The 24315-nt window shown below is 36.2% G+C and overlaps 1 protein-coding gene across 4 annotated transcripts in view; it reads left to right on the top strand.

Moving 5' to 3' along the window:
* The window catches only part of RyR (Ryanodine receptor), a 40538-nt gene extending 16694 nt beyond the window's left edge, over window positions 1–23844 (top strand). For 3 of the 4 annotated variants that reach the window (XM_069051573.1, XM_069051580.1, XM_069051566.1), the window contains 40 exons: window positions 2011–2151; window positions 2209–2341; window positions 2547–2721; window positions 2779–2917; window positions 2969–3119; window positions 3170–3344; window positions 6682–7238; window positions 7291–7428; window positions 7544–7696; window positions 7754–8285; window positions 8337–8545; window positions 8602–9322; window positions 9381–9512; window positions 9570–9770; window positions 9830–10108; window positions 10166–10960; window positions 11012–11415; window positions 11473–11677; window positions 11730–12198; window positions 12455–12700; window positions 12760–12949; window positions 13011–13587; window positions 13643–14026; window positions 14275–14387; window positions 14692–14914; window positions 14972–15088; window positions 15415–15736; window positions 15797–15886; window positions 15941–16199; window positions 16255–16617; window positions 16674–16992; window positions 18758–19341; window positions 19392–19535; window positions 19591–19837; window positions 19944–20314; window positions 20367–20525; window positions 20585–20924; window positions 20980–21136; window positions 21195–21360; window positions 23349–23844. In XM_069051573.1, coding sequence (XP_068907674.1) covers window positions 2011–2151; window positions 2209–2341; window positions 2547–2721; window positions 2779–2917; window positions 2969–3119; window positions 3170–3344; window positions 6682–7238; window positions 7291–7428; window positions 7544–7696; window positions 7754–8285; window positions 8337–8545; window positions 8602–9322; window positions 9381–9512; window positions 9570–9770; window positions 9830–10108; window positions 10166–10960; window positions 11012–11415; window positions 11473–11677; window positions 11730–12198; window positions 12455–12700; window positions 12760–12949; window positions 13011–13587; window positions 13643–14026; window positions 14275–14387; window positions 14692–14914; window positions 14972–15088; window positions 15415–15736; window positions 15797–15886; window positions 15941–16199; window positions 16255–16617; window positions 16674–16992; window positions 18758–19341; window positions 19392–19535; window positions 19591–19837; window positions 19944–20314; window positions 20367–20525; window positions 20585–20924; window positions 20980–21136; window positions 21195–21360; window positions 23349–23508 — 11240 coding nt within the window. In that variant the 3' untranslated portion in view covers window positions 23509–23844. The remainder of the gene's footprint in view (window positions 1–2010; window positions 2152–2208; window positions 2342–2546; window positions 2722–2778; window positions 2918–2968; window positions 3120–3169; window positions 3345–6681; window positions 7239–7290; window positions 7429–7543; window positions 7697–7753; window positions 8286–8336; window positions 8546–8601; window positions 9323–9380; window positions 9513–9569; window positions 9771–9829; window positions 10109–10165; window positions 10961–11011; window positions 11416–11472; window positions 11678–11729; window positions 12199–12454; window positions 12701–12759; window positions 12950–13010; window positions 13588–13642; window positions 14027–14274; window positions 14388–14691; window positions 14915–14971; window positions 15089–15414; window positions 15737–15796; window positions 15887–15940; window positions 16200–16254; window positions 16618–16673; window positions 16993–18757; window positions 19342–19391; window positions 19536–19590; window positions 19838–19943; window positions 20315–20366; window positions 20526–20584; window positions 20925–20979; window positions 21137–21194; window positions 21361–23348) is intronic. The other variant, XM_069051589.1, reaches the window with a different exon arrangement.
* Window positions 23845–24315: the final 471 nt, after the last annotated feature.

Here is a 24315-nt window from a genome sequence, read left to right as displayed (position 1 = left end):
GACGTCAAAATATCTGTTATGAAAGCTACAATTCCACGGATCTGTTTAAAACACTGAAGTATATCAAATTTTTAGCAATTAAAATAATTAATTGTATTAGAGTACTCAACTCCCGTAACTTTAGATGCTATAGTTAAACGTATCAGTCGGAAAAGACATGCCGTTTCATCTCCAAGACTGACTCGATTATAAATTTTCTTGATCACACGATATGAAACTATAAGAAAAATACATGACTGCTGTTAATTTACACAAATACACATAAGATAAACTCGTACAAGTTTGTATATACAGTATCAGACATAAGTGAAGCAACAAAATTTATTTTTGAAATATACGATCGTTTTTCAACTTCTGTGAAGCAGTAGAGTAACAATGCGTCCAGTATTTTTTACATAACTTATCAATAGTCCACTTCGGATGAAAGAAATAAAATTGCAATAAAAATTGTTTTCTTTTTAATATTCGAAACAAAATGTTGACTTTCACAACACGACAAAAGTAAAGCAACAACTAGGAAATGTATGCAATTAATCTATAGTTTAAGTTTATAACAGCTATTGTAAGGTTTAGTATTCAATATTTAGTAGGACCACCTTTACTTTTTATCACAGCGGCGCACCTTCTTGGCATAGAGTCTATTAATTTGTCTAACGTACTATGTGGAATTTCGTTCCATACTTCTTGTATCTTTTCCATTAGCTCATTTTTATTTGTAAAGTTTTGACATCTTATTCGCCTTTCCACTTCTTCCCATAGATGCTCAATGGGGTTTAAGTCTGGAGATTGCGACGGCCACTTCATAACTCTAATCAGGTTCTCTTGAAGCCATTCTCTAGCTAGTAATGAGGCATATTTTGGGTCATTATCGTGCTGGAACACAATTCTCAGTGGCATATTCCACTCAGCGTAAGGTAGCATGACTCTATTTAAAATATCCCGATAGTGGAATCTATCCATGTTACCGTCAATGAACTGTAAAGGGCCAACACCGTGATGTGAGTAGCAACCCCACAACATTACATTTCCTCCACCATGTTTTACTGTTGGTGCTATGTACTTTTCATTGAATCTTTCGTTCATAGGCCTTCTTACCCATCTTATCCCGTCTGATTTAAATAAATCATATTTTGTTTCGTCGCTGAATAAATTTTTTTGCCAGTCTTCACGGTTCCAGCCTACATGCTCTCTGGCAAATTCCAATCTAGCGGCTTTATTTTCTGGAAATCAATGGTTTTCTAGATGGACGTCTTCCAAATAATTTAGCTTCTACTAATCTGCGTTGAACACTTCGAGTGCTCAAGTTTAAGTTTTCTATTTCGCTTTTTATACGAGGTGCAGATTTCCAAGGGTCGTTTTGAGATATTCTTTTTATTAATCGGTCTGTTGTTAAAGAAGATTTTCTTGGTCTTCCTGTTTTTAAAATATCATCCAGGTGTCCCCGCTCTTGATAATTTTGCAATATGCGACAAACAGTATACCGAGGAATAACAAAACGTCCACTAATTTCGGCTTGACGTTCTCCATTATGAAATGCCTCTAGAACTTGTTCTTTGAGTTGTTTTGATGTTTTAACACCCTTCGGAATTTCTAAATGTTACAATCGTCTGATTACTTGCACAAACTGTCATTGAAATATAACGTTTTGTTTCCACGACACTCTTTGATATTTGTTGCTTTACTTTTGTCGCGACACCTGCTCTGCTAACAGAGGGAACTTTTGGAAAAAAAAAATTATAACAAATAAACAAAAGCATTTTAAATTATTCATTCCTCACAACAGTGTTACGAATTCCCGAAAAAAATAATAGCATGCAGTTTATTGTGGTAAATTAAGAATGACATAATTCTAAAAATCCAAAATATTCAAATTATGGTAAATTATAACTTTGTTGCTTTACTTATGTCCGATACTGTATTAGCATATAAAAATGTATTACGGAATAGTTTAATTTGTTTCTTGTTGTATTGATTGCACACATTTTTAAATGTTCAAAATTTCGTATGTAGGTTTGCAACGTAATTATTCTGAGGACGCTGTAGAATCCGATGAAGTTATGAAACACCACACCAAATCTACTAAAAGTATGCCTGCAAGACCTCCAAGAAAAGGTTCCCTTTCTAGAAATGTCAACGGTTTTGAAGATAATCGTAAATTCTGCCCTCCACTGATTTAGATTTTTCTTAATATAATTTCACATTTTACAGTGTTAAACGTGAATTCCGGTAGGGGCGTTCATCGATCCAGCAGCGAATTAGACTTAAACAGATATCATGATATGGCTCCAACGAACCAAGAAAAACTAGATGACAAGAAAAAACGAGGCAGATCACCTTTCAGGTAAAACATGCAGTTTAAAACGGCGTTAACTTATGTATACATTAATTTATAATGTTCGTTTTCTTGCAATTTTGAGCAGTGCTACTGTACGCAGGTAAACATATAGATTTTTCTGATTAGAAACACATGAAGAAGCTTTCACAGTTGGTGTATAGCGATGCGAGTAAAGAGAGGTGTTAATTTTAATACTAAATTTTTATTTTAGATTTTTTTCGAGAAAGAAAGCTGGTAATTCTCCCGGGACCGAATCCATCAAAGCGGACAAATCAAAAACACCAGAACCGGATAGAGACCGAATGGCAACAGTAAAAGCGCCGGCTCGATCAGTTGGTTTATCTTCATCGATGTTGACAAGAAGTCCTACAGTCAAGCAGTCACAGGTATTTATTTAAAAATACGTTATGAATTTGTCATCATTTAATGTAACATCTATCCAGACCGATTTAATGCAAGCACCGTCCGTTCCTATTGGACAACAAAAACAACTGTCTGTACCCCATACTTCAGGTGTGGAAGCAGTGGGCGATGAATTGTATGATGCAGAATGCCTTAAACTTATTAATGAATATTTTTATGGTAATTTTCAAAGGGTTTTTTGAAAATTAAAATTTCAATAAATCATTTTAGGTGTTCGAATATATCCTGGGCAAGATCCTACTCACGTTTACGTAGGCTGGGTCACCACTCAGTATCATCTGCATACTAAAGATTTTAATCAGAATCAAGTGAGGAAAAGTTCAATTGTTATTACCGATGAGTATGACAGATTGCTTGATTGGTAAGGTGTCAACAACTTTTTTACAACATGTAATCATCATTATTTCTCAGTGTTGATAGACATTCTTGTTATATGGTACGTGCAGATGAATTATATAATGAGGTAACACAGGACGCATCAGGAAAAGGAGCATCACAAGGAATGTTCATCGGTTGTTTCCTGGACGCAGCAACTGGTGTTATTACATTCACCTGTGAAGGAAAAGCAACTTCTCATGCGTTTAGGGTAATTTTTTTTTAATTTGTTGAAAAACCTCTCACTCTCAGGACTATTTGTTCTTATAAATATGATAAATCGCTTTAATGAAGTCTTTTCAATTAATCGGTCATAAAAACTCAAATAGCGTATTCATTAGTCTCAAAACCTAATGGGTTATATAATACTAAATAAAAAAAAATAGAAAAGTTTTGTATATTTGTAAGACGGGAAGAATATTCATAACACGTTTGAAATTTTCGCGGATCCGTACCTGTGTTGTTAACGGAGATAATGTCATTGTGACACGCAGACACGATGATCGACTTATCATCTAGAGAACTCCGGAAGGTGTTTCCCGAACAGAATCGGATGGGGTAAAAGGCCGTCCCAATTGGGAGCGTCTGAATCCCTGGAAACTGTGATCAGATTTTAAAAAGTAAAAAAAACAATGTGATCAAACAGGCCGTTGTTTTCTCTCTGTGGATGCGAATCACCTTTTTAGTTCGTTTGTTTTCATCATGTTTAGCACCAAGAAAATTAGGAAAGCTCTGGTTGGTTAGTTCCGACTGAACTGTTTTTTCAAGAGAAATAATGCGTAACACTGCTTATTTTCTAAATAAGTAACATTTGACATGATGGGGCTACGCCATACGTTAACGAAAAACAAACCAAGCACCAGGCCACTTGAACACATTTTTTTAACACTATTTGCGGAGTTGGAAGAAGAACTTGGGGGATATCAAGCTGGAATCATCGAACTGGCTACCACAAAACAATATCAAATCATGGTGCCAAGGACCTTCGTCGAAACAAGCAGATCCCGATTAGAGTGACGACCTTGACTAAAATTGGAGAAACAGGGACAAGAAATTTTTTTCGCGCTAATTAGGGACATGTTGCTGAAGTAAGATACGGAAGTTGCAAAGTTCGTTCATCGGGAAAACGACATGCTACCGGAGGAAACATTGCAGGAAGGACCAGTATCGTTCAACTCCGACGGTGTTATTGAAGAGTTTTCCAGTCCATGATCGTCACTGGTTGTCTTGATGACGCAAAAAGACAGCACCACCCGATTTTCCGTAGACTACAGAGGCTGAACTATTGTTCAGTTACTCGTTACCACGACAGGTCGCAGTGGTTCTCTACAACAATTCAACATATTGCCGTTTTGGGTTGTGCAACATTGGAGAGATTAATGGAGTTGGTCCTTCGAGGGTTAACCTGCCTAGTAAGAAGTTAAATTCATGGAACATGTGATGACATCTAGGAGAGTGTAACAGACAAGATTGCTGCCGTGCGAGAGTGGCCCCAACCGAAAGATAAACACCCGTTGAGGAATTTCTTGGACACATATTATTGCTGATTCGACATAGGATTTGTCGACATCTCGATGTCCTTTCGCAAGTTGACGTAGGAGAGGACTCAGATAGTGTGAGAAAATCTTCACAGCTTTGAAAATCTAACTGTACGACTCCGATTCTGTCATACCCGACGTCGATCGAAAGGACGTTACGAATGCCAGCATCAGCGGAATTAGACCAGTTCTTTCACAAGTCGAAGACAGAAGGAAAAGTTATTAAACATTATAACAGAGTGCTCTCCAAGCCAGAAAGGAATTACTGCGTCACTAGGAAGGTAATAGTGAATACCGTGGAACATTTCTATCTACAAGTACATTTCAAGATCAAAACCTGCTGAACTGGCTGCTGAATCTCAAGAACTTCGAGGGTGTTGTGGTTGGAAAGATTTCACCACTATAACTTCCAAATCGACCATTGCTCGGCCAAATCCCATCGAAATGCGGACACGTTTTCCAGAAAATCGTGTAAGGAAAACTGCAAAAACGGTGGTCATCGACTACTTCAGTAAATGGCTAGAAGCGTACGTCATACCCAACTAAGAAGTGCTAACTGTTTCCCAGACATTGACCGAGAATTACAGATGTGGCAGTAGACTTTCCGTAGAAATGCGTTAGGTCCAAGAATGAAATTTCGAATCAGGAATTTTCAATCAAAATGGTATAACAGAACGTTTTAACAAGACCGTGGGGGAACACCTATCGAAAGTGATGGACGATTATCAAAGAGACTGGGTCAGTTGCCGCCACGGCTTCCTAGATTAATAAGAGTCGAAGCCTCTAATACGGCTGGTCGAGTTCATCAGTTGCAAGCATTTTTTCTGTTCCTGAGAGGGCGCCACTATACATTTGTGTATTTGGCTGCTTAACCGCGTACAAATCTCATTTTAAAAAGAATCGTAATTTGTATGTTACATACACTACTTCAAAAAGTAGATTATTGATAGAAAAAAAAACATTAATACGATTTTTCATTAATTTAATTTAAAAAATATTCGTTTTTTGGTAGAGGGCGCTACTATACTTTTGGCTTTTGAAGGAACAGACAGTTCAAGGAACTCGACCAGCCGTATTAGAGGCTTCGACTCTTATTAATCTAGGAAGCCGTGGTTGCCGCTATTCCTCTTCGCCTGCAATGTAGCGATACACGAAACGTTATACTAGGCCCGGGCAAACGTCATGATTGGCCGAAAACTACGTTTACCTTGCGATCTGTTGTTTAGAAGACTTGAGTGGGACCAAAGTCGACGTCAATGACCTTGGAGGCGTTTTGGACAATATTCGGGATTTTTTCTGAAATCGCATTCAGTTGTTCTGCGGTTGGATCAATACGCGTTATGACCTCAAGGCAAATTCGGCGTGTTTTCAGAACGGAGATTTAGGATGGTCATACAATCCTCAAAAGAAGAAAGGGCGATCCCCGAAGCTACAGCTGAGAATAGTCAGGGCGCCCCTAAAACTCGCTCCCATCCTCACCTGGGTTACGAACAAAAGTGATATCGGGTTTTGATGAATCATCCATTCTTCATCTTCAGGAGTTCCCATTTCAAAGAACTCTGCAAGGTGATTCCGAACAGGGTGAAATCGGGTGAAAGGAGACGGCGGGTTACATGATCGGGAGTTATCGGTGAAGACATTGAATAAGAGTTAGGCGATAGTGCTATAGTGTTTTTAAAGTCATCGAACCCAGGCCGCGGTCAGAAAATGTTACAATTTTTATAATAATGAAAGTAATATTAACAAAAAAGTGAATTTATATTTCTGATGCCATACATAAAAGATTAAACTGCTGAGAAGACCATTCAAATAGAGTTGCATAATTATTATGGATATCAAAGAATGAGTCTCTTCTTTAAGCTGTAACATCTGTTACTAAACCATGCTTCGCCACATTTTTGTAATAATAACGTAACGGATACATATTTTATGTTATATGTATAAGTTTTAACAATCTTGAGAATTTTTCATCAGTGTTTTTAAAAAGTTCATTGAAAATGATTGTTTCAGATGGAACCAGAAACTAAATTATTCCCAGCAATCTTCGTAGAAGCAACGAGCAAAGAGATTCTTCAAATTGAACTTGGCAGAACGCCAACTAGTTTACCTTTATCAGCAGCTGTATTGCAAAACAGCGCAAAACACGTGATACCACAGTTTCCTCCCAGATTAAAAGTACAATGTCTTAAACCGCATCAGTGGGCTAGAGTACCTAACCAGAGTTTGCAAGTTCATGCCCTAAAACTATCTGACATTAGGGGTTGGTCAATGTTGTGTGAAGATCCTATTTCAATGTTGGCTCTTCATATTCCCGAGGAAGACCGTTGCATTGATGTGTTAGAATTGATAGAGATGGACAAGTTATTAAGCTTCCACGCACATACTTTGACTCTGTATGCAGCTTTGTGTTACCAAAGTAATTATAAAGCTGCTCATGTTTTATGCAAACATGTAAATCAAAGGCAGCTGTTATATGCCATCAAATCTGAATATATGAGCGGTCCTTTAAGACAAGGATTTTATGATTTGCTTATTGCCGTACATATTGAATCAGCTGCAACTACAATGTAAGCTGAAAGGATTGAATGTTAAATTAAATTAAACATTGATTTATTCTAGGGAGGTATGTCAAAATGAATACGTGATTCCCCTGGGTCAAGAATTGAAAGATATGTATGAAAATCCAGAAATGGGTCACAGTTTAAGAGCTTTAAAAATGGAATCTGTACAACCTCAAATGAATATGTCAGAAATAACGTATGTATCAATATTTTATAAGCAAAAATCTTTCTTAGAATTAAAATATGTAACACTGCCGTCGATTTCAACTTTGCAGCACAATAAGGATACTCACATATAACTTTATTTGCAGTGATACAATTGACAATATTAAGAATTTGTATTCTCCGTACTTCCCTCTTGACATTGTAAGAAATTATGTGATGACAGCTTTGGCTGAGGCGGTCGAGACCAATCAAGTTCACAATCGTGACCCAATCGGAGGTTCAAATGAAAATCTATTTCTGTAATTATTCACGACATTGTAAAAATAATTTTGCTATTATTTTGTAATGTATTCCAGTCCATTACTGAAATTAGTTGATCGTTTGTTGCTTGTCGGCATGTTGCGAGATGAAGACGTAGAGAAATTATTAATTATGGTCTGTCCAGAAACTTGGGATCCCTCATTTCAAAAAGATGGCAAAGATGAACATCGAAAGGGCCTTCTTTCAATGAAAATGGCTGAAGGGGCTAAACTACAAATGTGTTACTTATTGCAACATCTTTGTGATATTCAGTTACGGCACAGAGTTGAATCAGTTATTGCCTTTAGTCATGCTTTTGTTGGAGATGTACAAGCCGACCAACTTCGTCGTTATATTGAAATTAAACAATCTGATTTACCATCAGCTGTTGCCGCCAAAAAAACCAGAGAGTTTAGGTGTCCACCTCGTGAACAGATGAATGCAATTTTGTGGTTTAAAAATCTCGAAGAAGAAGACAAAGAGAACTGTCCATTAGGAGACGAATTATGTGAAAAATTAAACGAATTTCATACTAGATTAATGTCGCATGTGTCATTGCAAGCACTGCAGGCTCCTGCAGAAGAAGAAGTAAGTTAATATTTCGTCAAAGTGACTTTTACATATTTAATTTTAATACAGAATAATGACGTTCAAAAACCGGGACCGTTCAAGCGTTTGTATAACTTTATTAATGCCGTAAAAGAATTAGAAGAAGAACCAAAAGAAGAACCAGAACCAGAAAAAAAGACACCAGAAGAAGTATTCAGAAAGGTTTTAATAAGTACAATTGTAAAATGGGCTTCAGAGGAATCAATAGAAAGTCCAAACCTCGTTCAAGAGATGTTTAGGTAATAATTTTTGCTTTTTAACCACGTAAGTTGACTTATGTTTGCATACCTTTTAGTTTACTTGTGAGGCAATATGATTCCGTGGGCGAGTTAATCAGAGCTTTACAAAAAACTTACATCATTAACGCTAAAACCAAACAAGATGTTGCGGAAATGTGGGTCGGTTTGAGCAAAATTAGAGCACTTTTGCCAGTACAAATGTCTCAAGAAGAAGAAGAACTAATGAGAGAACGCTTGTGGAAATTAGTAAATAATCATACATTCTTCCAGCATCCCGATTTAATTCGTGTTTTGCGCATTCACGAAAACGTAATGGCTGTTATGATAAATACACTTGGTAGAAGATCACAAGCACAATCTGACGCTCAAGTACAAGCTCAAGCTACAGAAGGAGAACCAATTGTAAAAGAAAAAGATACATCCCATGAAATGGTCGTAGCGTGTTGTCGCTTTTTATGTTACTTTTGCAGAACTGGTCGTCAAAATCAAAAAGCAATGTTCGAACACTTTGACTTCTTATTGGATAACAGTAACATTTTATTAGCGAGACCTAGTTTAAGAGGTTCAACACCTTTAGACGTAGCTTATTCATCTCTGATGGAAAATACAGAACTTGCATTGGCATTACGAGAACACTACTTAGAAAAAATTGCTATATATTTATCGCGATGCGGGCTTCAGTCAAATTCTGAACTAATCGAAAAAGGTTATCCTGATTTAGGGTGGGACCCGGTAGAAGGAGAACGTTACCTTGATTTCCTTAGGTTTTGCGTTTGGGTATGTTCTTTACAAATTTACAAATTAGTATCATTGATTTATATGCATGTAATCTCAGGTAAACGGTGAGAGCGTTGAAGAAAACGCCAATTTAGTTATTCGGTTACTTATAAGAAGACCAGAATGTTTGGGTCCTGCTTTAAGAGGAGAAGGTGAGGGTCTCTTGCGCGCCATTGTTGATGCCAATAAAGTGAGTATTCATAGAGTGAAAATAATTGAAGTCTAAATGGTAAATACAACATTACAGATGTCTGAACGTATATCCGATAGAAGAAAAATGATGGACGAAGCTGAAGGCACTGTAAACATCGCTCAATTCAGTCATCCTTTACCAGAAAGTGATGACGACGAAGACTATATTGACACAGGAGCAGCTATTTTGAACTTTTACTGTACTTTGGTCGATCTTCTAGGCAGATGTGCACCAGATGCCACCGTCATAGATCTGGTAATAGAACAGTTTGATATCTTTGTGTGTTTCATTTTGATTTTACGAAACTGTTTTAGGGTAAAAATGAATCGCTGCGTGCACGCGCCATTCTTCGATCATTGGTACCACTGGAGGACCTTCAAGGAGTACTAAGTTTAAGGTTTACTCTTCAAAATCCTGCGGCTGGTGAAGAAAGACCCAAGTCAGATATGCCTTCAGGTTTAATACCGGGCCACAAACAATCAGTGGTTCTTTTCCTAGAAAGAGTTTATGGTATTGAAACTCAAGAACTTTTCTTCAGACTTTTGGAAGAAGCATTTTTACCAGATTTAAGATGTGCAACTATGTTAGATAGGGTAAGAACAACGAAATGTTATGTATTTTTACATATGTTATTGTAAATTTACATCTAGAACGATGGCAGTGAGTCTGACATGGCGTTAAGTATGAACCGATACATTGGAAACTCAATCCTTCCACTGTTAATTCAGCACAGTAAATTTTACAGCGAAGCTGAAAATTATGCGTCTCTTCTCGATGCAACGTTACATACAGTTTATCGGCTCTCAAAGAATCGTATGCTTACCAAGGGCCAAAGAGAAGCTGTTTCCGATTTCTTGGTAGCTTTGACAAGTGCTCTTCAACCGTCCATGTTACTTAAACTACTTCGAAAACTCACTGTTGATGTTTCCAACTTATCCGAATACACCACTGTAGCTTTACGATTACTGACTTTACATTACGATAGATGTGCCAAGTATTACGGTTCGAGCAGTGGACAAGGACTTTATGGTGCTGCTAGCGATGAAGAAAAGAGACTTACGATGATGCTGTTCTCCAATATTTTCGATTCTTTGAGTAAAATGGACTATGATCCCGAATTGTTTGGAAAAGCTCTACCGTGTTTAAGTGCAATCGGTTGTGCCTTACCACCAGATTACTCTTTGTCAAAGAATTACGATGATGAGTGGTATGCAAATAAATCTTCTAAAACTGGCCCGGACGGACCATATAATCCTCAACCCATCAATACATCTTCAGTAGCACTTAATAACGATTTAAACAGTATTGTACAACAGTTTTCTGAACATTATCACGATGCTTGGGCATCACGTAAATTAGAAAATGGATGGCAATATGGCGAGACTTGGTCAGATTCAAACAAGACACATCCAAGGCTTAAGCCATACACAATGTTAAATGATTATGTGAGATTCTTGGGCTTAATTTTATAAATTTTATGACATATTTTTTTTTAGGAAAAAGAAAGGTACAAGGAGCCTGTTCGTGAATCTTTAAAAGCCCTGTTAGCTATTGGTTGGTCAGTAGAACATTCTGAAGTAGATATTCCATCGAACAACCGAAATTCCATTCATCGTCAATCGACTGATGGGTCATCACCATATAATTATAATCCACATCCCGTGGATATGACAAATTTAACTCTTTCGAGAGAAATGCAAAACATGGCAGAGCGCCTGGCTGAAAATGCTCACGATATTTGGGCTAAAAAGAAGAAAGAAGAATTGAACACTTGCGGTGGAGGTATACATCCCCAGTTAGTTCCGTACGATCTCTTGACAGATAAAGAAAAACGGAAAGATAGAGAACGTTCACAAGAATTTCTCAAATATTTACAGTATCAAGGTTATAAATTGCATCGGTAAAACTACATAAAAATAATATGTGTTCAATTGTTTACGGAACTGTAATTTTTAAGGCCTAATCGGGGCGGACAAGGAGAAGCAGAGCAATCCACCGCTGGGCCGTCGATTGAATTACGTTTTGCATACAGTTTATTGGAAAAACTTATTCAGTATGCTGACCGTGCAACTATTAATATGAAATTGTTGAAGCCGTCTTCTACGTTCAGTCGAAGACCTTCTTATAAGACATCGTCTCGAGACATTAAATTCTTTTCAAAAGTGAGTGTGTTTAAATGAACATTTGCAGTAACTACATTTACCAATTTCATAGGTTGTCCTGCCGTTAATGGAGAAATATTTCTCTACCCATCGCAATTATTTTATTGCCATTGCAACTGCTACAAATAATGTTGGAGCAGCTAGTCTGAAAGAAAAAGAAATGGTTGCCTCTTTATTCTGCAAATTGGCAAGCTTGTTAAGGTCTCGTCTTACTGCTTTCGGAGCAGATGTTAGAATTACAGTAAGGTGTTTGCAAGTTTTGGTAAAAGGCATTGACGCCAAATCGTTGGTTAAAAATTGCCCAGAATTTATTCGCACCTCCATGTTAACGTTCTTCAACAATACCGCTGATGACCTAGGACACACTATAATTAACTTACAAGAAGGAAAATACAGTCATTTGCGTGGGACTCACTTGAAAACTTCTACATCTTTATTTTATGTTAATACTGTAATAATACCTATTCTGACTGCAATGTTTGATCACCTCGCCAATTGCGAATATGGAAGTGATTTGTTGTGTAAGTGTTTTAGTGACCTTTATTAAATCGTCAATTGCGATTTAAAAAAAAATGTATTGAACAAACAATTCTGATAAATAGATGCATTAATAAAAGAGAGGAACTTAACACATTATGTCGAGGCTTACAATTTACTTAAATTTGTTTATGAATTATTCTCTATTGAACATTTATTTGGCTCGTTCGGTCTGATAAACTCGACTCACCAAACATAACAGTAAAATACCTTTTACCAAGTATAATATTTTTGTTTTAGTGGATGAAATTCAAGTCGCTTCTTACAAAATTTTGCAAGCGTTATATACTTTAGGTACTGATCCAAATCTTACCCATGAGAGAAAATACTTGAAAACGGAAATAGAAAAATACAAACCTGCTTTAGGTTCGTGTTTAGGTGCTTTCAGTTCAACGTTTCCAGTTGCTTTCCTGGAACCACATCTTAACAAGCATAATCAGTTTTCACTTTTAAACCGAATTGCGGATCACTCATTAGAAGCTCAAGGTAACTAATCAGTAATCACAAAGATAAAAATGGCTAAATTTATAATGTATAAATTTTAGATATAATGGCTAGAATGGAGGGTTCTATGCCGACCCTTGAAACAATTTTATCGGAAGTTGATCAGTTTGTTGAAAGTGAAAAGACATACTCAGATGCCCCTTATATTATTGACGTTATAATGCCCATGCTTTGTTCTTATTTACCATTCTGGTGGTCTCAAGGACCCGACAATGTTAGTCCTACAGGCGGGTAATTGCATACCAACGTCAATATTTTAAACGTAGTATATTTACTTTTTTTTTTATTCTAGAGCACACGTCTCAATGGTAACAGCAGAACATATGAATCACTTGTTGAAAAATGTTTTAAAGTTGATTAAGAAAAATATTGGTAACGAAACCTCCCCATGGATGACTCGCATCGCAGCGTATACACAACAAATTATTATCAATAGCAGTGAAGAGCTTCTTAAAGATCCGTTTTTACCTTTGGCTGAGCGGGTAAAGAAACGAACAGAGGCTATGTTCCACAAAGAAGAAAGCTTGCGAGGTTTCATCAAGAGTTCTTCAGATGACACATCTCAGATTGAAACCCAAATTCAAGAAGACTGGCATCTTTTAGTTAGAGATATTTACGCATTTTATCCTCTTCTCATCAAATACGTTGATCTACAAAGAAACCACTGGTTGCGTCACAACATCGCCGAAGCTGAAGATCTCTACAACCATGTGGCTGATATTTTCAACATTTGGTCGAAGTCCCAATATTTCCTACGTGAAGAACAAAACTTCATTTCAGCAAATGAAATTGATAATATGGTGTTAATTATGCCAACAGCTAGCAGAAGAACAGTTGTTCCTGATGGAACTCAACCGACTGGTGGCAAGGTAATATAAATCATCAAAATATAAGGTACAAAAATAAGTTATATTAATACTGTAGAAGAAGAAAAAGCATCGTGACAAGAAGAGGGACAAAGACAAGGAAATTCAAGCATCTTTAATGGTAGCTTGTTTAAAACGTTTGTTACCTGTAGGTTTAAATCTTTTCGCGGGAAGAGAGCAAGAATTGGTACAGCACTGCAAAGATCGTTTCCTAAAGAAAATGCCTGAATATGATATTATTGATTTTGCTAAGACTCAGTTAACTTTGCCAGATAAAATAGATCCTGCAGATGAGATGTCCTGGCAGCATTATTTATACAGTCAGCTCGGTAGTAAGAAGAGCGCTGCTGTAGGAGTGGTGGACAGCAATGGAAAAAATGTGTTGGAAGAAACCGTCGATAGGATTGTTGCGATGAGTAAAGTTCTTTATGGCTTACATATGGTGAGTGCGATTTAAACTAAAACAAAACACCAGAGTAAATACAGGTTACCGTCTTCCTATCTTTTATTCATTTTTCTGAGGTTATTTTCTATTTGCAAACATTTATTTTATTATTGAGTTAGCACCAATAGCTTTTTTGTATATGATATACATTATAAATAAATATAGTTTACTATAAAAAAATATATATTAAATTATGATTACTTTGCCATGTGGTTTATTTTAATTTGTTTTTCGTTGCGCGCCAGATCGATCACCCTCAACAACAGCAAAAAGGTGTTTACCATAGCGTGGTCTCTACTCAGAGGAAGCGTGCTGTACTGTCTTGCTTCCGACAAGCTTCTTTGCACAGTTTACCAAGGTTCGTCTGAGGTTTGCTTTTTTGTTTACGTAATTGTTCACATAATAACACGGAATTTTAGTTCGAAATTTTAATGTTGTTAATTGTGCGAGTTCGTTATTCTTACTAACAGGCCAGTAGACCGAAAACTAACACAAATGGTTGGAAAAAAGTCCTGGGAGCAGCCAGGAAGAGGGCAGCTCTTGCTTGTCTTAGATGTCAGCATTTGTACAAATTAAGCAGGTTTGTTTGAAACTAATCAGTTTTAATCTCGACAGATTGGTCGATTTGTGAAATTAATTTCGAAGTAAATTTTATTTTATAGACATCGAGCAATAAACATTTTCATTCGATCATATTACGAACTTTGGCTGCAAGATGAAAACGTGGGGCAAGAGGTGATGATTGAAGATTTAACTCAGAGCTTTGAAGACTCAGAACTCAAAAAGAAGGAGGCCGAAGAAGAAGAGGCTAAACCAGATCCTTTAACTCAGCTTGTGACTACTTTCTGCAGAGGTGCTATGACAGAACGTTCTGGCGCTCTACAGGTATTTATAAATGGAAATTTCATTTGCATTATATTTTTGACTTATCTATCAATGTAGGAAGATCCTTTATATATGTCCTACGCTGAGATCATTGCAAAATCATGTGGAGAAGAAGAAGAAGAAGGCGAAGAAGAAGAAAGTGGGGAGGGGGAAGAAGGAGGAGCTTCAATTCATGTAAGTAAACATTGTATATGTGAACATCGTATCTCAAGCATATTTCATTGCAAAATCGTTTTTCTGAGTATAACGCTTGCTATTTTTTTAACACTGGCTTATTTAGAGGACTATGGACAAATTAATGGTAAGATTTCTTGTGTTTTGTTTTGTTATAGAAACTAGAATTTTTGTTATTGTGCATAATATGTTGCAAATTCATGATCGTGTTTAGATTTCGAAATGTGGAATCACTCGTCCAAATGAGTTTACAATATTAAGTGCCATGCATTTTAAACATAAATGTAGACGAGTACATCCTTGAGTGACGTACATTTATTTTATAGGAACAAGAAATGGAAAAACAGAAGTTGCTGTTCAATCAGGCAAGACTCGCTAATCGAGGTGTAGCAGAAATGGTGCTCTTGCACATATCTGCATGCAAAGGTGTTCCATCTGAGATGGTCATGAAAACACTTGAATTAGGTATTTCTATTCTTCGCGGTGGTAATTTTGATATCCAAATGGGCATGTTAAATCACTTGAAAGAGAAGAAGGACGTAGGCTTTTTCACAAGCATAGCTGGATTAATGAATAGCTGCAGTGTGTTGGATTTAGATGCATTTGAACGTAATACTAAGGCTGAAGGTCTTGGTGTAGGATCAGAAGGCAAGAACCTGCTTTTAGCAATTAATAGATGTATTTTATATCTTGAGTATTTATTTTAAGGTGCCGCGGGCGAAAAGAACATGCACGATGCTGAATTTACTTGTGCATTATTCCGATTCATTCAACTAACCTGTGAAGGGCACAATTTAGGTATCAAAGTCTTGAACATAATAACAACGTATTATTAATAATTTGTAATTATAGAATGGCAGAATTATTTACGTACCCAAGCTGGTAATACCACTACAGTAAATGTCGTAATCTGCACGGTAGATTACCTACTTCGTCTTCAAGAATCGATAATGGACTTCTATTGGCACTATTCTAGCAAAGAACTTATTGATCCGGCGGGTAAAGCTAACTTTTTCAAAGCCATCGGAGTTGCTAGTCAAGTATTCAACACGCTCACTGAAGTCATTCAAGGTCCTTGCCCTCTTAATCAACAAGCTTTGGCACATTCTAGGTATGTTGTACACTTCAACATTTTTTTAATGAATTATTGACACTTTATTTAACAGATTGTGGGACGCCGTTGGTGGTTTCCTTTTCTTGTTTTCTCACATGCAAGATAAATTATCAAAACATTCTAGTCAAGTTGATTTACTTAAAGAATTACTGAATTTACAAAAAGATATGATTACTATGATGCTTTCAATGCTTGAAGGTAACGTTGTTAATGGCACTATCGGAAAACAGATGGTTGACACGCTGGTGGAGAGTGCATCTAATGTAGAACTAATTCTTAAATACTTTGATATGTTCTTGAAACTGAAAGATCTGACTTCTTCTCCTAGCTTCCTCGAAATTGATATTAATAGTGACGGATGGGTATATCCCAAAGATTTTAAAGAAAAAATGGAACAGCAGAAAAGCTACACTTCGTTAGTTTCTTTAAATTGTACATCGCGGTGACATTTTAAAAGTATTTTGTTTTTAGGGAAGAAATTGACTTCTTGTTGGCTTGTTGTGAAGTTAATCACGATGGTAAAATAGATTATATGGGATTCATCGATCGGTTCCACGAACCAGCTAAGGAAATCGGTTTTAATTTGGCAGTTTTACTGACAAATCTTTCAGAACACATGCCAAATGAACCAAGATTGGCAAGATTTTTAGAGACGGCTGGATCCGTATTAAATTATTTCGAACCATTCTTAGGACGCATTGAAATTCTAGGAGGCAGTAAACGCATTGAAAGAGTCTATTTCGAAATTAAGGAATCAAATATAGAACAGTGGGAGAAACCCCAAATTAAGGTAAGTTGTGTTGCTTTCTTAATTGTCATTTAATAGTAGTTTATTTGACGAGTTTGTGTGTAATTTGGGCTTTTTTTGGCACGAGTGGGCCATTTTAAAACGCGAGTGAAACGAGCGTTTTAAAGGCCCACGAGTGCCAAAAAAGGCCCAATTTACACACGAACGTGTGGAATACAACGTTTTTTTGTTCGACGAGCCCTTTAAAGGCTCCAAATCGCTTAAAATCTTTAAAATTAGCTTGACGTTTCGTTTTGACAAGTTGTGAAATTTATCAAAATCCGTTCACATAAGAGAAAATTCTCAAATTCTGACAGTGTCGAACAAAAAAACATGTTTTTCTTCAAACGTCCGTAAAATATGACATTGCACTGCTGCACTGATAATGCTAAAGTGTCACTTCATTGTCATGGCATCTAACGAGGTGACCTGCGTCCGTGAAGTTATTATCTCCGTTGAGGAGCGTCCGTGAAGTTATTATCCCCGATGAGGGCGTTCGTGAAGTTATTATCTCCGCTGATGAGCGGCTGCAAAGTAAACTAGCTAAATCATTTGAAATTCCTACGTGGTTTCTTAACATGTCTTAAATAATTTGTTACGAAGGTTTGAAGAAAAAATAGTATATGTTATTGACTGTAATCGGTTACATAAGGTTCAAACATACGTAAAAAACATCTAAAGCTACTGCTCGTCAAATGTTAGATGGCCGCTGAGATTCGGATGCGCAATGGTAACGGTAGGAGTGGGGACGTCACTTGTTCGAGCGTCGCAGCAGTGGAAACACTGGTAAACTCCGTACTCTGGTAGATTGCACGTTTTTTGACAGAAGACAGACACAGAAACCGGTTTGGCGGGAATTAATCTGCAGGGATACAATGGTTTTCTACATAACGTGAAACAATTGAGATGGAGAGTTTAGTATTTTTCACTGCTTTATGTTTTGGAACTAGAATTTAAAAACGTGCAATCTATCACCGTACGGAGTATACACTCCAAACCATGGCTTTTAAAAGCACAGTGAAGCGGATCGGTTCATCCGTTCCCTTGATCTCTTGACGGACAAGGTTGAAGAACTGAGTTTATCGTAGAAACATTTTATAATGTTTCGTAATATACGTATTGCTGCCACAATATTATGCAGAGCAAAATAAAAGGAATTAAAAAAAAGAGCTAAGTACCGGGTAATCAAGAAGGACTGTTTAAGTTGGCAGTACAATTAAGAAAATGTTTTAATTCGGTTATTTATAATACTGCAACTGGATATGTTTTGTTGGTTTATTTGACACATACATATCTGATATAGGTATAGCATTAACAACGACAAGCCACCAACAACCGGAAGTTACTCCTGTTATACGATTTAAAATACGATCCAGTGTTACCAACTTAAACAGTCCTCCATCACCCCGCATATTTTATAATTCGGTGTCGGGTATTATTATTTTTTATAATATCGCTTAACCAGTTGTTTACTAAACAATAGACAACCACGTGTTAATCTATCAACGAATTAATATGGGATAAATCTTGACGAATTTGAACCTTAATCAACATTTCGATTTAAACGGACAAACCTACAAGATGTCTTTCTTGCTATTGGTCAACGGCCTTGAGACAAACAAACGTAAAGTTATGAACCTAGCTTAAAATTATTTTGTCAAAAGTACGGATTTTCCCGTTTCTGCTGAATATGAGAATACGGAAAATATATGAGAATATACATTTTTTAAAGAATGTAAAATTTATTCTACCTTATTTGCATTTTCAGGAGTCAAAACGCGCATTCTTCTATTCAATTGTGACAGAAGGTGGTGACAAAGAAAAGTTAGAAGCATTTATCAACTTTTGCGAGGATGCTATTTTTGAAATGCAGCATGCTAGTGGCTTGATGGCGGTTGAAGATTCTGGAGGGGGAGGTCCTACTCGTGCTGCCAGTTACAGCTACATGAATGTCGATGACGAAGAACGAGGAAAAGATCCAATTCGTAGAGGATATCAATCCGTAAAAGAGGGCATCGCGTACGGTCTTTCGGCTCTCAGTCCTTCCAATATCAAGCATAAAATTGCCGAAATGCAACAAATGACTATTCCAGAATTATTTATTGGTTTCTTTAGAATGATTATGTACGCGTTTTACTATTCCGGATTTGGCGTAGCAATTATCTTCAAGTACATTTTCGGCGTTTTATTATCTTTGATGAGAGGCCCTGTTGAAGAACCTGTTGTGGAAATTAAAGAAGAAGAAGAGAAAGTTGGCTTGACTAGGGTGTTACCGGCATTACCGTCCACGGAAGAGCAGAATACGCAAATGCAGGCATTTGGATTAGATATAACAAAAGAAGATAATGGACAGTACGTTCAAAAATGTTCATTGTAGAGTTGTAATATAAAATGATTTTCAGATATAAAATGGCTGCTCACGAATCGCCTACAACGAGCCAACCATCTTCAGCCGAAGGTGAAGGTGAAACTACACCTGAAGAAGACGGTGAACACGCTGAAGTGGAAGCTCCAGAAGTACCATTATCTTTATCTGACCTTTTGGGGTAAATTATTTACGAATCAAGTATTCGGCACTCACAAATTTCCGTTTAATTTTAGTGGGGAACAAGCCAAAAGAGCTGCTCAAGAAAAAGTTGAAGCGCAAGCTGCACAGCAAGCAGCAATGCAAGCTATTGAATCGGAATCGAAACAACCTGTCATCACTGAACCATCAGCCGTTTCACAAATTAATTTCGGAGCTTATAGCCATCGTGCCGTGTCGTTCTTAGCCAGAAACTTTTATAATCTGAAATACGTCGCACTGGTTCTCGCCTTCTGTATCAATTTCATGCTTCTCTTTTACAGGGTAATTTGGAATCTGCTAATTTTTTCGTAATAATATCCACAATATGTAGTTATTTTTTATCTTCTACTTCATTTTAAACTGATTTTATAATGTTATCTGTCCATAGGTTTCAACACTAAATGACGACGCAGAGGGCAGTGGAAGTAAAGGAATACCTGATATAATTGAAGGTTCCGCAGAAGGTAGTAGTGCCGGTTCTGGTGAATCTGGTGAAGACGAAGAAGATCCTTTAGAATTGGTTCACGTGGATGAGGACTTTTATTACATGGCACACGTTATGCGGTTAGCTGCAATTTTACATTCAGTAGTTTCTCTGGCCATGTTAATTGCTTATTACAACTTGAAAGTACCTCTAGCTATATTTAAAAGAGAAAAAGAAATTGCAAGACGACTAGAATTTGAAGGTTTGTACATTGCTGAGCAGCCAGAGGATGACGATCTAAAATCGCACTGGGATAAATTAGTGATTTCTGCTAAGTAAGTTTCATCCAATTTTAATGGTTAGTTGCTTGGAATATTATTTTATCAGATCATTTCCTGTAAATTATTGGGATAAATTTGTAAAGAAGAAAGTACGCCAAAAATATAGCGAAACTTACGACTTCGATTCGATCAGTAATCTGCTTGGTATGGAAAAAACATCATTCCAGCAGCAAGAATCTGATGAAGGAAAGAGTTTTATTTACTTGTATGTCTCAATTCGTCCTTCCGATCTTAAGCGCTGTGATTTAATATTTTATTTTTCAGCATTATTAATATTGACTGGCGATATCAAATTTGGAAATCTGGTGTAACTATTACAGATAATTCATTCTTGTATTCTCTGTGGTACTTTATTTTTTCGATACTGGGCAACTTTAATAATTTCTTCTTCGCTGCTCATTTACTAGACGTTGCTGTTGGTTTTAAAACTTTACGTACGATTTTACAGTCAGTAACGCACAATGGCAAGCAATTAGTTTTAACTGTGATGTTGCTCACCATCATTGTGTATATTTACACAGTAATCGCATTTAACTTCTTCAGGAAGTTTTATGTGCAAGAAGAAGACGAAGAAGTAGATAAAAAGTGTCACGATATGTTAACAGTATGATTTTTATTTTATTCATTTATACAGAATTTAAAATTAATCTCACTTTCAGTGTTTCGTATTCCATCTGTATAAAGGAGTAAGAGCTGGTGGTGGTATAGGTGATGAAATCGAGCCACCTGATGGTGACGATTACGAAGTATATCGTATAATGTTTGATATCACTTTCTTCTTCTTTGTCATCGTCATTTTGTTGGCTATCATTCAGGGTAATTAATAATAAATAAACTATCTAAAATGTATTAAATGCTACGTGATTTATTACAGGTTTGATCATCGATGCTTTTGGTGAACTCCGTGATCAATTAGAAAGTGTTAAAGAAGATATGGAATCTAATTGTTTTATATGTGGAATGGGAAAAGAGTATTTTGATAAAGTGCCTCACGGATTTGACACTCATGTTCAGCAGGAACACAATTTAGCCAATTACATGTTAGTTATTATTTTAGAAGATCATAAAATAATATGAAAAGCTTAACACTATCTTCAAATCATCTCATGCTAATATTTTTTCGGTACAAATTTCTGATGAAATTCTCGTCTCTATTTAATACGTGTAAATTCACTCATAATTCGATTGGTTGATTTCATTGGTTTACTTGATCCTGTAAAATCTGTGGATTTTAGTATTTGTGTGGTTTTTTTGTATCGATTCGCTCGCATTTTTTTTAAATTTATATTGGCATTCACGATCTTTTTGGGACCGAGTTGGCTATGATTTTTTCTTTTCATGTTGGACTAACTGACTCAGTGATGCAACGGATACAACTTTTTTTCCTGTCAGTGTCTGTTCGACATTTTCTTGCCACCGCATTGCCAGATTTATTATTTTAATATTCGTAAGAAACTAAAAAACTATTAAGTGTGTAAAAATAATTTAAATTTCCGTCAAAGGAACAGTCAACAAAATTGCCAAATTAATTTTATTACGATAAAAAATTTCTATTAAAAGATTTAATTTAATTAAAAAAGGACAGACCAGATTTAAGAGATCCGGCAACAATGTACCTATTTAGAAAATATAACCCTAAACTGAAAACAACCTAACCTAAAGGCGCGTCCAGACTATATAACAAAACATGTTATAGTCGTTTTCAGTGACATCCATGCTGTCACAATGACAGTATGTTGGCATTACCTGCTGTTTCAGTTTAGTAATTTTGAATTTCCTAACTTGGCAATTTAGCTTGACTCGGCAAATTGACAAATTCAAATTATTTTCTATAATTTCAAACAAATCAAAGAAAATATGTAGTCTGATTTGAATTCCAAGGATGACCTAGTTTAACCATCTTTTACACAATGTTGAAGACTGAGTTTTATTATTTGTTGTTGATGTTTCACGAAGTAGCAATTTTCTTTTACCATAACCTCAATTTCTTGTTTGACATTTTTTTTAACTGGAATTTGCTTATACTGTGAATTCTGGTTATGAATTTGTGTGTACAATCTGCACCAACATATTAAAAATGACACTGACAGCACGGATGTCGTTGAAAACGACTATATATAGCAATGTTATACAACATATTTGTTATAAAACTATGCTGTGTAACTTGTTAGAATTTTATGTTTTTTAACATGAGCATCTAGATTATATAACAAGATTTTTATAACAAAATGTACCGCAGCTCAGTATGTAAAATGGCACTAAATGCACACGAAGATTTTGGGTACGACCATCTTTAACAGCGCGAAAACGATATAGTGGTACAGATCTTTTGGGGGATCTTACAAAAGATGATGTGGACCCATTAACAGGTGAAATTCGGTGCGATGGTAGTTTCAAAAACTTTATAAGAATGACAAGTTCTGATTTTGAATACCTTATAACGGAAATCGGAAATGTTTCAATAACATGTTGTCCAGTGTGGACAAGTCTGAACATGTTATAAAACAGTGTTTTAAAACATCGTTTGATCTTTACCGACAACTGATGGATAACATAAAACATGTTATAAAACAAGAAAAATGTTATAAAACACTGCGTTATATAACATTTTTTCTTTCGTTTTTCTAACAAGTTGTATAACTTTGCTATATAACATGTTTTGTTATATAGTCTGGACGCGCCTTAACACAAAAAGTGTCAATTTCCTTTAGGGAATGTAGTTATCACCGAGGTACTGCCAACAAAATCACTAGATGGTCATAGCCAACTCGGTCCCAAAAAGATCGTGAATGCCTTATAAGTATTCTGTAATTGGCCCTCGCCTTATTGAATATTTTTAATAATAAAAATAAATTTACCCTCCATTATTGTCTTAAGGTGGCCTTACACAAAGGCAACATGTAGCACGTAACATTTTTTGGTAATGACCGGCAACATTACTAAAAAATGTTGTGAGCTACATGTTGCCTTGGTGTAAGGCCGCCTTTACGTCAAATAAGAGATGAATAGTAACAATGTTTTATTTTAGGTTTTTCCTTATGCATCTGATCAACAAACCAGACACAGAATACACAGGTCAAGAAACTTACGTATGGAATATGTACCAACAACGATGTTGGGACTTTTTCCCCGTTGGTGATTGTTTCCGTAAACAGTATGAAGAAGAATTGGGAAGCGGAGGCGGTTAATATAATTCAACCTTACTCTGACTTCCAAGTGCTCAAATTTTCTAATAATTAAACTCTCCATTTATGCATTAAGTATGTTTTTATCGATATGTAAGGCCACACACAGCAGATCGATAAAACATACTCTACTGATTGTAATTTAATTTTTCCGTTAAACGTTGCATGTTGTAAAATATTCTTCTTGTGCTTATGATCTATCGAAAATTTGTTTTAAACAAACAGTACAAAATGTTATAAAAATTGTCCAAATTTTGCCTTAAAATTTTAAATAATGTTTAGAACTATATTGTGAAATGTATTTGCGGAATTTTGAATCTAATAAACTATGTATTTATTGTTATGTGTTTACTATATAAAACTTGTTTTATTTTCACAATTACACGAGAGCTTTTTTTGTCGAAGTAAACTTGACATTTCAATGAGAATTTTGTTGCCTGGCAATTTAACGAAAAAAACTTTTGAATACAGTTTCAATAGACCAGTGGCGGCTCGTGACTCGTTAACGAGGGAGGGCTTTGTCACATGTACAGTTACGGCCCCGGAATTCGAATTTCGTCAGTTATTTTACTGTCAATTCGAAAAAACTTATGTAGCCTGTAATACCCCAGTTTGAATTCAAATTGCCGCCGCCGAAACAAACGCAAGAGGAACTATTTGGTTCTTTTGTTGTGCACGGTTGGTAGATTTTGGATTGCGTACAGTTGGTACACGAAAGACAGGGGACTCGATTTTCAGCTGTGATTTTCAGCTCTCGAAGTGAACGGTGGTGTTTGTTGAACCGTCGTTTTCATTGTTATTGTTTTAGTT

This window comes from Tenebrio molitor, chromosome 1 (assembly GCF_963966145.1).
Source record: "Tenebrio molitor chromosome 1, icTenMoli1.1, whole genome shotgun sequence".
NCBI lineage: Eukaryota > Metazoa > Arthropoda > Insecta > Coleoptera > Tenebrionidae > Tenebrio > Tenebrio molitor.
Note: the sequence above shows the minus strand (reverse complement) of the source record. Positions and strands in the feature narration are given on the sequence as shown.